This window comes from Protopterus annectens, chromosome 2.part2, assembly GCF_019279795.1.
Source record: "Protopterus annectens isolate FY-2018-M chromosome 2.part2, PAN1.0, whole genome shotgun sequence".
In the NCBI taxonomy this organism is placed as follows: domain Eukaryota; kingdom Metazoa; phylum Chordata; order Ceratodontiformes; family Protopteridae; genus Protopterus; species Protopterus annectens.
This window is the reverse complement of record NC_056730.1, coordinates 346564695-346580238: the sequence shown is the minus strand read 5'-3', so window position 1 is coordinate 346580238 and position 15544 is coordinate 346564695. Positions and strand designations below refer to the sequence as shown.

The 15544-nt window shown below is 34.9% G+C and overlaps 1 protein-coding gene across 1 annotated transcript in view; it reads right to left on the bottom strand.

Moving 5' to 3' along the window:
* The window catches only part of COL19A1 (collagen type XIX alpha 1 chain), a gene marked incomplete in the record, with an annotated part of 3251042 nt that overhangs the window by 360602 nt on the left and 2874896 nt on the right, over window positions 1–15544 (bottom strand). Inside the window, 3 exon segments of the mRNA XM_044063894.1 lie at window positions 990–1052; window positions 1157–1201; window positions 3332–3376. Coding sequence (XP_043919829.1) covers window positions 990–1052; window positions 1157–1201; window positions 3332–3376 — 153 coding nt within the window.

The window sequence follows — 15544 nt, the reverse complement described above, 5'->3', positions numbered from 1 at the left end:
TTATTTCTTAAAAATACCTATGCCTCTATTTTTTAATACTGATTTAGATCTAAATGAAGATATATTCCCAATACTAGATGAAATTCAGCACTTCTTGAATAAGAATATTCAAACAGACTAACATTTAACATTTTGCTTTTTAATTTTCATAATACTTGCTTAGTTTTCCACTATGTTCAAAAAGATGGTAAGTACTAACCATAATATTCATGTGATTTTCAGCTGTTCTTACATATCTGATAAGCAAACACATCTGCACTCAGTAACTATCATCTATAATAATTTATTATTTTAATTGCTAAACTATATTTTTCTCTTTCTCTAGATTATACTGTTGCCTGTAATAAGTCCCACATCGCTGGACAGCATACTTTTGTACATTTATGAATTATGCTTATAAAGTTGCAAAATTTTATCTATGAACATTCGGCAGTTTCCTGGAAATGGTGGAATTGCAGTCACACAATTTCACAGAAAACTATCTTTTGGTTCATAAAATCCAAAACCTATTTTCAAGTGAAAAGACAAATGTATAATTTTAATAGTTTCACTACTTCAAAACATGATTTTGCTAACCCCTAAATATAACAACTCAAACATATTCCTGAAATTGTAAAATTGATCATAAAATGTCAAGAAACACACTTCAGTTTATCAAAGCTCTGTAAATTATGTATACTTCACAAATGATTACACTGTGCTACATACTTAATAGGCGAATACTTCTATAAAAATAATCCGTATGGGTCTGTTTCAAATGAGTGTAAGATATGTGGCCATTTCTAAATGAGATGCACCATTGTTTTTGTTGGGTAAAGTCCGTCTACATCTATAGCCATTCTTATGAGCACTGGAATATTGCATCAGTTACCTTCACGAGCCCAGCACACTCTCATTGCTTACTAGCCAACGACCTCATTTTACAACACAGTAACAGTTTTAGTTCTAACATGAAAAATGAATCAAGAATTAAAAATCATAAATCTTACTGGTGGCCCAGGTGGTCCTTCTGGTCCAGGAAAACCTATATCTCCTACAGGCCCTCGTTCACCCTTTTGTAGAAAAAAAAACAGCAACAAGAAAGATGCAGAGATTTACTCAATGTAACACTCTATAATAATTACTTTGTGTATAATATTTTAATAATTTGACTTACAGGTTCTCCTGGGTTCCCTGGAGGTCCTGCTGTGCCAGGTGCTCCCTGTGAAATAAGACAGATAAATTGCAACAATTTATAAGATGCTTAAGTTAAAATAATCTGCAGTAGTTTCTCTGTTCATGAGACAAAGTACCTAATCATACCTCTCAGGTGTACAGATTTTTGCAGAATGTCCAGATTTTTGCCTGATATTTTTGGTCTATTTTTCATAAAAGTGTGATTTTCTGGCAAAGTAGTGGTAAATCATTAAAGATTGAAGTTATAAAATAATGACAGACATTTGAGTTTTAGACTTCATACCATTCACAGAATTTATGTTCATTCAAAGCCTGTTATTCTATCAACTTTCTAAGTTTGTAAGAGCAATGTTTAAAAAGTGTCCCAATTTTTGGGCCTTTGTCCCACTTTTATTCTATGGCTTTATCCAGATTTCTTGCTCAAAGAAGTTGAGAGGTATGCACCTAACTAACACCATGTCACCTGTACATATGAAAAATATCACCTTATTCCATAAGCATGTTCTTAAGGAAATAGCCCCATGTGTTTGCTGCAGCTCTGACAGGCTACTGTCCTGATATCACGTGTTTCTCTAATTGCATACCTGAGATAGAGCAGTAATAGTTGATTATATTTATTAGTTTGCTTCATTATAAACAGCTGGTAAATGAACTGTCTCACAGTATTTAGATATTTTGATACTCTTAAGCCAATTTACAAAATACTAACCACTTGCAATTTGACTGCAAACCTACAGCATACAGACTCTTGTGATGGTATAAACAATGACAAATTAGACCCCATGTCTAATCTTGATTTTTTTTATTCTGTTGTTTTGAGGTATAATCAATATAAATGCATACCTTACAATGGGTACAGCCAACCATGTGCTATATAAACTGAAGAATGAACTAATGTAAGGGCGTACTATTTTGCTCACTTTTAAATGTAAGATGTAAAGCATGCATGAGCTGTCCAACACTATAAACAATGTAAAAATAAAACAAGCAAAAAACAAATAAATGTATTTTGATGTGTTTTGTCACTTACCAGTTTCACCATTTAACCATTATTTTAAATCCTCTATTAGACTTGCATTGACATGCCACATTGTCTTCATGGGAGTCAACCCTTTTGCCTTTTGGAAACCTCAATTCATGTTTTGTTAGTTAGGTTGAGCTTAAAATGATACCTTTCTCACATATATGGATGTCTCATATTTTTCTTAGTTGAAGTTTATTCTCCTAGATTGGTTCTGTATGCAGAATGTACATTAAACTCCCCACAGCACTGATCTTTGCAATGTGATTATGTTGTCGTCATAGTCTGTCATACGTATATGTGTGTGTTTCCATTGCTAACCTTTGGGCTTCAAGTAAGTTAAAGACAGGAAAGCAGGAATATATAAAAAATAAGGTACAGGTGAATGAAATAATAAATGTGTCCAAAGTGCATGGTGTGCATTGTGTTATTGATGAGTCAATGGAAAACCTGTAGTGTAAACATTTTAGTATGTGTGTTGTTCTTTTTTATAAGAAAACTTCTACTGAAAAATTTATGTGGAGGAAGTACATATAATACTGATAACCATTTCTGCACTTTCTTGTTTCTGTACAGGTAAATAAAACACATGTATATAACAGGGACATTATGGATTATACAGACCAGCATTTTCACATTTAACCTAATTAATTGTCCTTAAAGTATGTTATACGTAACAAACAAATGAAATTACAATATAAGTCAAACATAAAAACAAGGACATAGAGGTACTGTTTTAGTATGACAGCCTAAGTCACAGCTGACTCTCTGCTTTCATTTGGTTGCACTATTGAAGTATGTGAATGAATGATTTCCATAGATTTTAGAAGTGCTGTTAATAACATTTTTATTAAATGGTGGTGGCAGTGTTCTTAATTTTATTTGGATTTGTTTGCATATTTTCTTATTTTGGTAAGCTGTTGTTTCTAGTGAATTAACTTTTTATAGGGGAAAATACAAGATAGACTTTTTTTAGTTCCAAAGCATTTAAAAGACAAGCCTAGTTCATTGGATTTATAGTCTGATCCCTTATCTGATGTGATGCCTATGGCTGACTAATTATAAGGCATAACATATTTTTTTAATGCTAAGTGTCAAATGATTAATTTCATTTTAAGATCTGTAAGTACTTACCGGTGATGCTGGTGAACCTGGTGGGCCTGGTAATCCACGGTCACCCTGTTCAATGAAATATATTTGAAATAAAATATTTAAAAATATCATAAGGCAGTGCAAAAATAAAACTAACATAAATTAACATGCTAAAAAACAGAAGAATATGGGCTGTAAATTGTATTTTCAGCAAAATAAGTAATGCTTGCAATTCGAAAAGCATTGAAGACATCATAAGAATATCAATTCATACAAAAAGGTATTTTGGAATCTAACAAAAGACAGAAAAGTGGAAAAGGTGGATAGATGCCACTGTTATTTTTGGTCTGCTGCAAGGGCTCACGTTATTGGTACAAGACACACTTCCTTGTTACGATTTTCTTGAAAAAACATGTTTTTTAAGAGCCACTAGCTTGATCTCCCTTAATTACTTAGCCCTCCCAACACCCACTCCTACAAAATTGTATATCCCTACCAGAAACCTAACTCTAACCCTAAAATGCAGCTCTCACTCACTAACCCTACAACACCCTTCCCTTTCTATAACCCTAAGACTCCCTTCTCGGTCCAAAAAACTAAGTCTGCTTTCTCAATTCCTAAATCAAAAATTACATTCTGACTCCCTAACCTTAAAACTCCCTTCCTTCTTCTTAAACCTAAAATTGCCTCTCCCAGTTCTTACTCCCTTCCTGACCATTGCCTTAAGCTGGATTTGCACCCTCAACAACTCCTTTACCATGGCTGATGCACTTAGCTTGCTTAAACTCTAATAATGTGTTCAGGTAAGCTATAGCAGTTATTTGTCTGAAGTCTTGTTCAAGTTCATACATGAGACAAGAGGCACATTACCTGACCTACAAGATGATCAAATCCATGCCTTCGAGACAGTAGTCTTTGAGAATCTGGAACTCGAGCACTTGTAGAACATCCCTTTTATTTCTCAGGTCTAATTACCTTTTGTTAAAATATATAAAAGTATATAATTTGCTCATTTTATTTCTTATTTTAACCTCATTATATCAGCGATTCTGTTTACATAACAGTATAAAGGACTTCATAAGAATATCCATTTAGACAAAAACATATTTTGAAAGCAAAAAGAAGACCGAAAAATAGAAAACGTGGCTAGCTAGATCGATATCACTGTTATTCCTCAGGGTTTATTCATTTTGACAAATTATTGAAAAGCAGATTCTTATTTATTTTCTTCCTGTCTTGGACTTACTGAATCAGTGATTCTTTTGACATTCAAGCATGATGGTCAATTTACTGTAATGAAAGATAAGAAATGCTAAATGGAGAGATACAAACTCACTTTATGTACCATGAAAAGCTTTCACAATGCATGCGACAGATGTGTAACACACGGCCACTTAAAACCTAACCATTCTAACAACATCATCATTGTGCTGCAGTAGTGGTATCACTGTCTTATATTAGTGACATCACAGTACTACTGCAGAAGAGAAGGCGAGTCATTAAAGCAGGACATAAAATCTAGCCATTGAGTGTCTGAGTGACTGATGAAAATTTCTGGACCACACAATAAAAATGGCTAGTCTATATATCTAGAAGAAAACATTCTCTGGCAGTGTCTAACACACTATAAAATAATAAATATGTCTATTCATAGGCAACAGAAAGTTGTTATATGTCATGTTCTGAAAACAGGCAGAATATATATGTTCAAAAGGTCTTCCTTGATCAAATGAACTCTTTAGTATAAGTACTTCCTTTCTACCTCACTGAGACATGAGCAGCCCAATATATCACATATTACCATTGCGGCAGTAATGCACCTTGTCAGTATATTTTAATTTATAAGGAAAATACCCCAAAGGTAAAGGCTTTAATGGTATCTATCAGGAAAGAGGGGATTCAGGGAGATTATCTCTAACCACATTGTGTCTGTCATGACTGGATCAATTAGCATGGCACTGAGAATATTTGATTCAAAGACACAGAAAATCAAATAACCATATGCCTGAATCAAACACAATGCTGTCCTATCTAACCGACACTGTTAGTGTTCTCTCAGCCCACACATCACAGTTGCAAAACCGTCCACTAAACACACACACACACCCATGTCCATGCCTCTTGACTTGCAATGATATTTATAGTGTATGGGACAGATGTGTAACACATGAACACTTGAAACTTGACCATTCTAAAGACATTTACTGTGCTGCAGTAATGACATTACTGTGTTGTATTACTGACATCATAGTGCTGTTCGTAGAGGAGAATGTGTGTCATTAACGCAGGAAATTAAGCAATAAGTGTCTGAGTGACAGTTGAAAGTTTGTGACCTGCACACATACCCACACCATGCCTATCAATAGTTCAGAATTTGCTCACATTTTAGGGCTGCTCCTCTAAAAGGTGTGGCTTTCTGACAAATTAATGAGGATTGTAATCACTTAATAATGACAGACATTTGAGTTTCTTTCAGAAAACGCATGCTAATCTAAAACATGTTTTTCTAACAATTTTCTAAGTTTGTAAGAGGAATATTTGAAATCTGTCCCTGCTTTTAGACTTTTCTCCCCAATTAGTCTTGGCTTTGTCCAGATTTCTTGCACTAAGAGGTTGAGAAGTATAATCTACACCGATACACGTGGAGAGATGTCTTTGAGATACCTACTTGTACTTGTGCAATGAGTCATGAACACATGCATGGGGCGATTGGTTGAACACTGTCGTTTTCACTTCTTTCACTCACGACCATAAAGAAATTAACTTGGAAGAGTGCTATTTCTAGGGAGGAATTCATAGGTAATTTGCATTCAAAAGAGACCATTCACTTGTGCTGTGGCCATTTCCAGTGAAAAACTGCATTGGTGGAGTGCTCTTTGAATCTTCCAGGCTTACCACAATGCATAAACCTTTGGATTTAAGGCTTCCACATCAGGGTTAATATCTGTGAATCCTAGGGCCATGCCAAAAAGTTTTACAAAATAAAAACTTTTGCATTCATCTTTATTATAGAACATCCTTGGAATTATGCAAATGCACGGATAGAAAGAAGTACTCTATAACTCATTATTTAAGACAATAGATAACCAAAAATACCTTTCAATATTATAAGACAAGCCACAGCTAACTTTAAGTACAAATATTGCAAAAAAGAATGGACCATATCCTACAGAAATTATCTTTAAATTAGCACTAGTGCTCATATTTCACAGTAGGCATTTTTGACATTAGCTGTGTACCATATATAGATGCTTTATAAGGTTTTAGTTATAATAAGCTATGTTTTTTTACAATAATTCTTGACCCATGGATGCTCTGCATAAATATAAAAAGGGATATTTGTGTTGTATATTACTTTTTGGAAAATGTTGTATTTTGTGGAATAATTAGTGGACATCGTTCATTTTAATCCAGTTCATAAATGCATGCTGATATGTAATGACTTCACTAAGCATGGGGTTAGTGTAGATAGACTACTCAAGGTTTTCATATGGAATTTTAAATTTAAGAAGCATTTAAATAATGTTAAGGCACTTTTTTTTAACTCCCTCTATGAGTGACCATTTGCATGCTTATTGGTTTAAGATTGAAGCAAGGTAGTGTGTGACACAATGGACTGGCACACAGAAAGATTCATTATTATTGCAGTCCCTCAAATGTTGTGTAAAAACTGTGCACCCAGGAAATGCGGAGTACAAGAAAGGATGGTTGACAATGACAATCTGGAGGTAAGAGGGCTGCTGGAGGATGACAACAGCAATGAGACTGACCTCACTGCTGGAGTGATCCAACGATTGCTGTCACCAGGAAAAGACAATACTGGGCTGGTAAACATAACGACCAAGCTATCACTACAAAACAAATAAATAAATAATGGTGGTGCCTGCATTTTGCAAGGGTCTTACACACCATGAAAATTGAAAAGCTACATGAACTCCATGCATATCTCCCATATGTCAGAACTGTGTAAAAATGAAGATTATGAATCATGGGGAAAAATAAGAAACTGGTATCTCAGAGTACACCTGAAGTTACAGGGTAGAGATGCTCATTCACAATCCCTGGAATAGACAGTAAGTGCTCCACTGATGAGACCTACCCTACATAGTCCACTGTGATGTGAAGTGATGTAGTCCTGCCACATGGATAGTTCAGTTTTCTCTTCAAAACACAAGATGATTAGAAAATCTTTATCAAGTTTACAACTTACCTAATCTTTTGTGGATCACTGAATTTTACCCTCAAGGACTCACAAATGATACACCTCTGACCCAGATAATTGCATGCTAGCAGTTCTAAATTGTGCATGGTCATCTTAGCAACAATTTGACTAGCCATTTGTGTATATCTGACATTCTCTGACATCTGTGGTAAAGTCTTAGACATGTTACCACTCTGTCATGAACTCTTGGGGTGGGGTTTGGCATAATGGATAAGATTTTCACCTCATAGACACAAAGTGCAGGGTTGGATCCTGACCTCAGATTATTGGCTAGACTTTAAATGGTCCTACAGAACAGTTAGCCTAGTATTCACCTATGAGTCTACAAACCTATGAATCTTTACTCAGGAATCAAATGAACAATAAAAATAAGTTGTCTAACTTAAAAAAAATAATCAGTAGTAAGTGCTTACTTCTCAAAAAGAGACTTCATCAGACTGAATAGCTTCATTACAAAAACACTTCAATATCATTCGAATGAAGTTACATGACTAGTCTTATGATTCATCATTTCAAATTTCTCCATTTGAGATACACCTTAAACTTTCTTTTGTCATGAAGAGAGCATGCATCCAATCTCAATTTCTTGCAGTAGTCTTTCTATTAAAGCTCATCTTCTGTATTAAATTTATAATTAAAATAATTTACTTGATCTGTTTCAATAAATAAAAACTGGATTTTGGTTTACATTGATTATAGTTTTTATAGACAAGGCATTATTGTAATCACAATTCTGCATAGGAGAGATATATTCAGAGATTTACTGGAAAACTCTCTAGTAGTTCTACCTACATAAAATGATGCAAAACGTGCATTTTGGTAGGTTAATCACAAACTTTGATTTACATGTGAAAGTCACAGGAGTTCCAATTTGTTTTTCTCTAACTGTAACAGCAGATGATTTTGTTCATAGGTTCATAGGTTCATACTAGGCTATCTGCCCTAGGGCATTTATAAGCCTAGCCAGAATGTGTTTGGCTTTCGCCACCCATTTTAAATTTATTTTGCTATGCCCTTTTTCGAGGTTAGTATACTGTGCCTCTGTCTAAAAGTGACGCAGAAGTGATACCCGGGGTAAACCTACGATCTCCCATCCACTCATCAAGATTCCTCTTGAAGAGAGTCAATGAGGGACTCTGCCTAACCTGGACTGGAATTTTATTCCAGAGTGAAGGGAGCCTCTGGGTTATGAATCTGTCCCTCCAGCATGTCCTATTTATTTCAGTGCTGAGGTTCAAGTCTCTTGAGCATGTAGCTTGATGGGATTTGGATTTTCTGAGGTGCAGCATGTGCATTAATTCCGGGTTGGACATGGCTTTATATGTCAGGCACAGATCGCCTCTGAACAGGCGGTATGCCACTGAGTAGAGCTGGAGTTTCTTTAACCGGGCAGCATATGGCATCTGTTTGAGCCCTGTGATCCTCTTGGTGAGGTACTTTTGGGGTCTTTCCAGTTGCTGCAGGTGTCTGGTAAGGTACATCCCAAAAGGGGCATTGTACTCAATTATGGGCCTGATGAGGGATGAGTAAAGAGGCACGATGACCTCCCCTGATCTATATGTGAATCCCTTCATGATTAGGTGGGCTATATAAAATGTTTTTCTAACCACTTTGGCTACGTGGTTGTCAAATGAGAGATTGCTATCAACTTGGGTCCCCAGGTCCCTAATTACTTCTTCTGTACTTAATGGATTACCACCTATGTGGTAATTTGTGGGCACTTTGTTTTTGCCAAAGGGGATGACTATACACTTTTTGACATTTAGCTTGAGGCCATGGCTCTGGCACCAGTTGTCTGTTTCTATGAGGCCCTTTTGGAGGATGCTTGTGTCGGCTGGAGAGTCAATTATGGCACCCAGTTTGCAGTCATCTGCGAACTTGGTCAGCCACAGTCCTTCCGCGTTGGCCTGTACCTCCGAGAAATATATACCGAGAAATCCGAAATATATCCGAGAAATATAAATATATTGTGTCAATATATTTACAATAATTACTGTTATGACATTTTAGTATTCCTCTTAATAAATATAGGTTGCTCACCAATTTTTCTATAGTTTCAGTGAAAGCAGTTACATTTTTCAATTATTTTAATCAAAGCTCTAATGCCCTTCTTACCAATTTATGATTTGAATAACATAGCTAAGCTATACATTTTAGTTACTTTGGAAACACTTGGGTCTAAGTCTCAACTACAGGGTCTGTACTGATATACTGTACCTTCCCAGCCTTCACATGGTCAAAACCATTATTCTTCACATGGTCAAAACCATTATTAGTAAAATTATGCAGATGCCTGCTTTTATAAAATCTATCAATAGTAATTGCATTTTCAAGTTTACATAACTTGTCATAATCAGTGTATTGATACTTACCAGATGCCTTTTTACTAGACTTTCCTTTAAGCATCTGTAACAGATGCTGTCAAAGCTTAACTTTGCATTGCTTTGCACTTGCTTGTTATACATTTTATATAATAAGTAACCTTGAAGTTTTTCTTAAATAATAATATCAAAAATTAATAGAGACCTTATTATAATGAAAAGTAAAACTCAAAAAAAAATCATGCACATTATTGACTTAATTAATAAATTATTCTAACAGGATATATTTCCTTTCCGTAGAAAAAATATCATCAAAAAAATCTATATTAAACAAAATATTTAGCATAATGAGACTTTTAAAAAATATATTGGTTCACCCATCGTGTCATAAATATATTTGTGTAGTTGGGGGTCATAGCAGCACCCATAGCTCCATCATTTATCTGTTGATAAAAGTAAGAGTCAAATTTAAAAAAAAAATTATAAGCTGGAATAATATCTAAAATATCCACCAGTAATCTGTTTCATCAATAAAACAATCTGCAGTACAAAATTCTTCCCCAACAATCTGCATGCAAATATCAATGGGAATCACTGTATATATAGATTTTATATAAATTCCAACCAAAATGTCAGTATCTGACAGCTCAACAGATTATAAATTCTTAATAAAATCAAATGAACCACAATGTGTGGTGACCACCTTCTTTAACACCTTGTTATCATAAGCAGCCAGTGCTTCAGTACTGGAAACTATAGGTCTAAATGGAGGGGGATGGGATTTCTGCCAACTAACCTCTATATAAAACTTCTAGCCTCCCAACTTTTCTAACATCAGCTGTCTCTAATGATCTGCATTTAAAATTACCCAGGTATTACCTTTATCAGCTCTGGTAATTAATAAAATCACATTTTTTTAAACTATTCAGTGTCTTCTTTATTATACTGTGAAATTATAAAATGTATTTTTCAGCTTTTCTTGTAATGTCTCTCTTAGGTCTTGTCTGTTTGAGCTGGGGATTAAATGAACGTGCTTGACTAAATTCTTTAACTGTAATAATTTTATCATGAAGTAAACATTTTAAGTTTTCTAAAGTAATCACATAGACAGTTCACATTGTCTAAGCTGACTCATTTTGCTGAACAAAGGATCAATTTCTACTGAAGACTTGATTCAACAGAATTAATTTGTAGTCTGTAAGGCTGATATTTTTAAAATACAAGTCTAAGGGAGTACCTCAAAATATTTTTCCCCTCTTTTGTGTTTCTGCTTTTTGTTTTGAAACCCTGCAGATTTTCTGGCTGTGAGGCAACATGAGGCCATGTTCTGCAGCCAGTGCCCATGTCTTGATAGATTTTCACTGGCTATAGAATATAAATTTCATCATTATTACCCCTGTTGGAATGATGTGTATTATTATAGCTGTTAGAATGACTATTGTTGAAAACGTTGTTTGCTTCTTCTTAGGTAACTGTTCGGATTTTCTGGTTTATTGATCTGCATTATTTGCATGAAATGTAACCTGCTCTTCTGGGCATCTTATATCAGAAAATTGTAGAATTACACTTTTCAGTAGGGTTTACAGCAATATTTTTGGTATATTGTACTCTTATCAAGAGACAGGTACTCTATATCTTGTACCTATTCATAATCATTATCATCCCTTTAAACGTTTTTAATTATCTCACATTTTCCATACCATTTCCTTGATTAATAAGTTTTGGATGACTGTAGATTTGGCTTTTAAATTTTCAACTGATATATAATGTGTTTTTAGAAATGTATATTGTTCTTTAACAAACTTATTTAGTTCATGCACTGCTGTTTTGTTAAAAACTTAAAACCAATCAGTAGTTTGAGATAATGAAGACCTACTACTGTTTATTTGCACCCTTAAATGAACCTAAACATATTTCAAAAAGTTCTTGCCTACTGGCATCCATAGCAACCTAACCTCTTGGGAGTACAATAAACATTCCAGAAGCTTTCAAAAACACAAGAGTTTTCACTAGACATGCTTTAATTTTAACAGGTTCTTCTCTAGAGTATTAGGAATTTTCAGAATGTCAGTATTGGTAGCCATTGCTGTTAAACCACTAGAGAAATTGAAATGATTATTCAGCAGAGCAAGACAGCTTGACAAAAGATCATCTGCAACAGAGTTCTTTCTGTCCACCAAATTAGATTCATGGTGTATAAGTGAAACTGACATTACTAAACCTTTCCCATTGTCCAACAAAGATTGTAAAGGTGTGTCATGCAAAGTAAACGTTCTCACCATAAATCCAGAAAAACACAAACAATAAAAATAAGTTGCATAATGCAAAAAATCAATGCAAAACAACCTAGAAAATATTAATTCAGTAGTCACTTCCTGACACAGACTTCATCAGACTAAACAGCTTCATTTCAAAAACAAATACTATTCAATTGACATCACACGATTAGCCATATGATTCAATGTTTCAAATGTCTCCTTTTTAGATACACCTTAAAACTGTATTTGTCATTCAGCCCAGGTTGACTGCACACATCCAATCTAATTGCCAGCAGAACTCTTTCTAGTCAAACTAATCTTCTGTATTAAGCTTATAATTAAAATAATTTATAACAACAAATAAAAAGGCATATTTGGGTTTATACTGACTATAATGTTTATAAAAGGAATTATTATAATAATAACTTTGAACAGCATAGAAATGCTCCCAGATTATACTGGAAAGCTCTCTAGTAGTTCTATCAATATAAAATGATGCACAGCTTGTACATCTTGCTAGGTAAATCACAAACTTTGATTTACATGTGAAAGCCCTTGGAATGCCTAATTGTAACGGCAGTTAATTTTCTGTCAATATATTTACAATAATTACAATTATGACATTTGGACAATCTTTTTTAACAGAATAATTTTTCATACTACTGTTATTTAACCTTTTCCTAAATATATAATTTTTAGTTCCTTTGGAAACTATCCTGTTTACCTGTAATCTACATGTATTTGTTTATTTATTTTTTCATTTTTTTAGCTGTTTTGTATTGATGAATTGTTTACTATCTATTTCTGAGTAGAAAGAACTTTATTTCAAGCCACCTTATATCAGGAACTTATCATACTGCTGAGAATTGACTTTATACTATGTGTGTGTTCCTACTCCATTTCAGACAAATTATTTAGTAAATACTTCAGTGATGCAGTATCTAAAATATAGCTGGGTATCAAATGAAGAAGAAGCATCTGGTTATTCTTGCATTCTGTCCCCCCCCCCTACCATTATTCCAGTTGCATTCTAGATATTAGATGAAGGTCATTTAGGCTTACAGATTGTTTCTTCTGCTGTGTGAAAACAGTAGGATTGATTATTCATCAAGGTACAGCTTCACAGTTTACAATCACCACTGCCTTCTAACTTTTCCTGCAAGAGTTCATGGTGGCACTAGTCAAATGTAAGGATGCCAGAACCTGAGACCCTCTTACAACTGAAACACATTCACAGCTATGTAGTTAGAGGCATTGTTTCAATTCAATTGGAATACTTCTTGTATACTACGATTTAGTGGCTGCCATGCCTACAGGCCCTTGGGAAACTACAAGAGAGTCATTTCTATTTGTCAGAAACACCATCACTTCATGTCAAATTACACATGATGTTAAGTTGGAGCTCCTGAAAATCCAAATCATCCTTAACAGTTCCAAGTATTACTTGATTGCTAATTTCAGTCTGGCATTTAGCACACTGGATTAAGTCTATGAACTGTTAAAGAGCTGCTTCATCAGGTAGCTGGTTTTATCCCCTCAGCTTGCTTACCGTCTGATCTTGAGCAAGTCACTTAACCAGACAATGCTTTGTGGCAATTGGGAAATAAGACTAACCTCTTCAGTGGTCACCTGAACCACAGACCTAGTCCCTACCTATTAACAGAAGCCATAAATGTCTCCCAAAGATCATAAAATTACCTTCATACCATTAAGGGAGTTAAATACCAAACTAAATACCTTTTTCTATGTGACTTTAATTTCCTAAGTATTGGTTAGCACATTTTCACATCTGAAAAAAAAAAATATGCTCAGTATTTCTTTGTTAATACAAATGCTCCGGATCAAGTTGTAAAACTACCCACCAGAGACTCTAATATCCTTCACATGATCCTTATTGACCTAACTTCCCATCTGTACCCCATTCTGCATTTCTTCATCCCTGTTAAATCTGACCTTAAATCAGTCATCTTCTCTGTTAGGCCTAGAGATTTCTCCATGGCAAATTTAGTTCAGCTTGTAGAAGACCTATGCAAAATTCCTGACAATTCCACACAAATGGACCCAACTGAAATGGGTGTTGCAATCTCCTCCAATTATTAGCAACACTTTAACAGGTGCATAAAAAGTATGCATCCATCCACCATAAATATAATGGTAAATTCAGGAATAAACTTCTCTTGTGAAACTTGTGAAAAGACAGGAAATAACGAAAGGATGTAAGACATCCCAATCACTTTACCTCAAGGCCAAACAGAAACATGCTGTAAGGAACTTCAGATCACTATTAGTAACTGTAATAGAGAGCATACACTTAAGATACCACAGGAATCTGAAAATCTTACTTCACTTATGCTATGAAATTAAAGTACAATGTTTAATAATGCACAGAGCCAATCCATAATAATATCACACATTCCAATCCTAAGGATACTGTGAAACACTAAGTGCTAACTTTTCACCACCAATCCACTTTGTTGCAATCACTATGCTAAAAATTTTAGTTTGTCCCAGAAACTGCCTTGGAATAAGTCTTAGAATCCCTGTCAAAGGGTACAAATAATGTTTCTATGGGACAAGATAAAATATGTTGATTTAGCCACACCCCTAACAACACTGTTCAATCTCAGCCTTCATACAGGTTTTGTACCAAGTGACTAGAGTACAGTTAAAGTTATTCACCTGCATAAGGGAGGACCTTCCACAGACCCAGGTAATTACAGACTCATAAGTCTGACCAGCCTCATATGCCAAGCCATGGAAAGATTTATCATGGAATTAACCAAACAGGATACAGAGAACCACAAAACACTACAGCCATCTTAGTTTGGATTTGTCAAGGGCAGGTCATGCTAACTCAGCCTGGTGCTTTTTTTTTTTTTTTGAAAAGGTCACCAAAGAAGCATGGATGAAGGCAAAAATGTACATACCACATACCTTGACTTGGCCAAACCTTTGACACAATCCCCCAATCAGGCATAGTAGAAAAGCTAAATAAACTGGGGGTAAACCCCTATGCTACCCACTGGCTTGCCAACTGGTTCATAGATAGAACACAGATATTAAAAAAATAAGGGAAGTTACCTCTGCAAGAGACCAGTCACCAGTGGAGTCCTCTAGGATTCTGTACTGGAATGGCTTCTGTTTGGCATCTACTTTTCTGAAGTAAAAGTCAACACCAATGGGTCTAGCTGACTAAGTGTGCAGATGACTGTAAGTTAGGAGCAGTCATTGACTCTCCAAATAACTTAGGCATCCTGCAGGAAGGTTTTTCTCAAATAAGTAATTGGTGTCAAAATTATTGTCTGAAATTAAATGCCAAAAAATGCATTACTGTATCCTTTGGGAAGTCATCTATGCCAGGAAAGTACCACATTAACAATACACCCCTAAGAGTTGACCCAGTCATTCAGGATTTGGGAACTTATATGGACAGTGACCTAACTTCTGATCAACA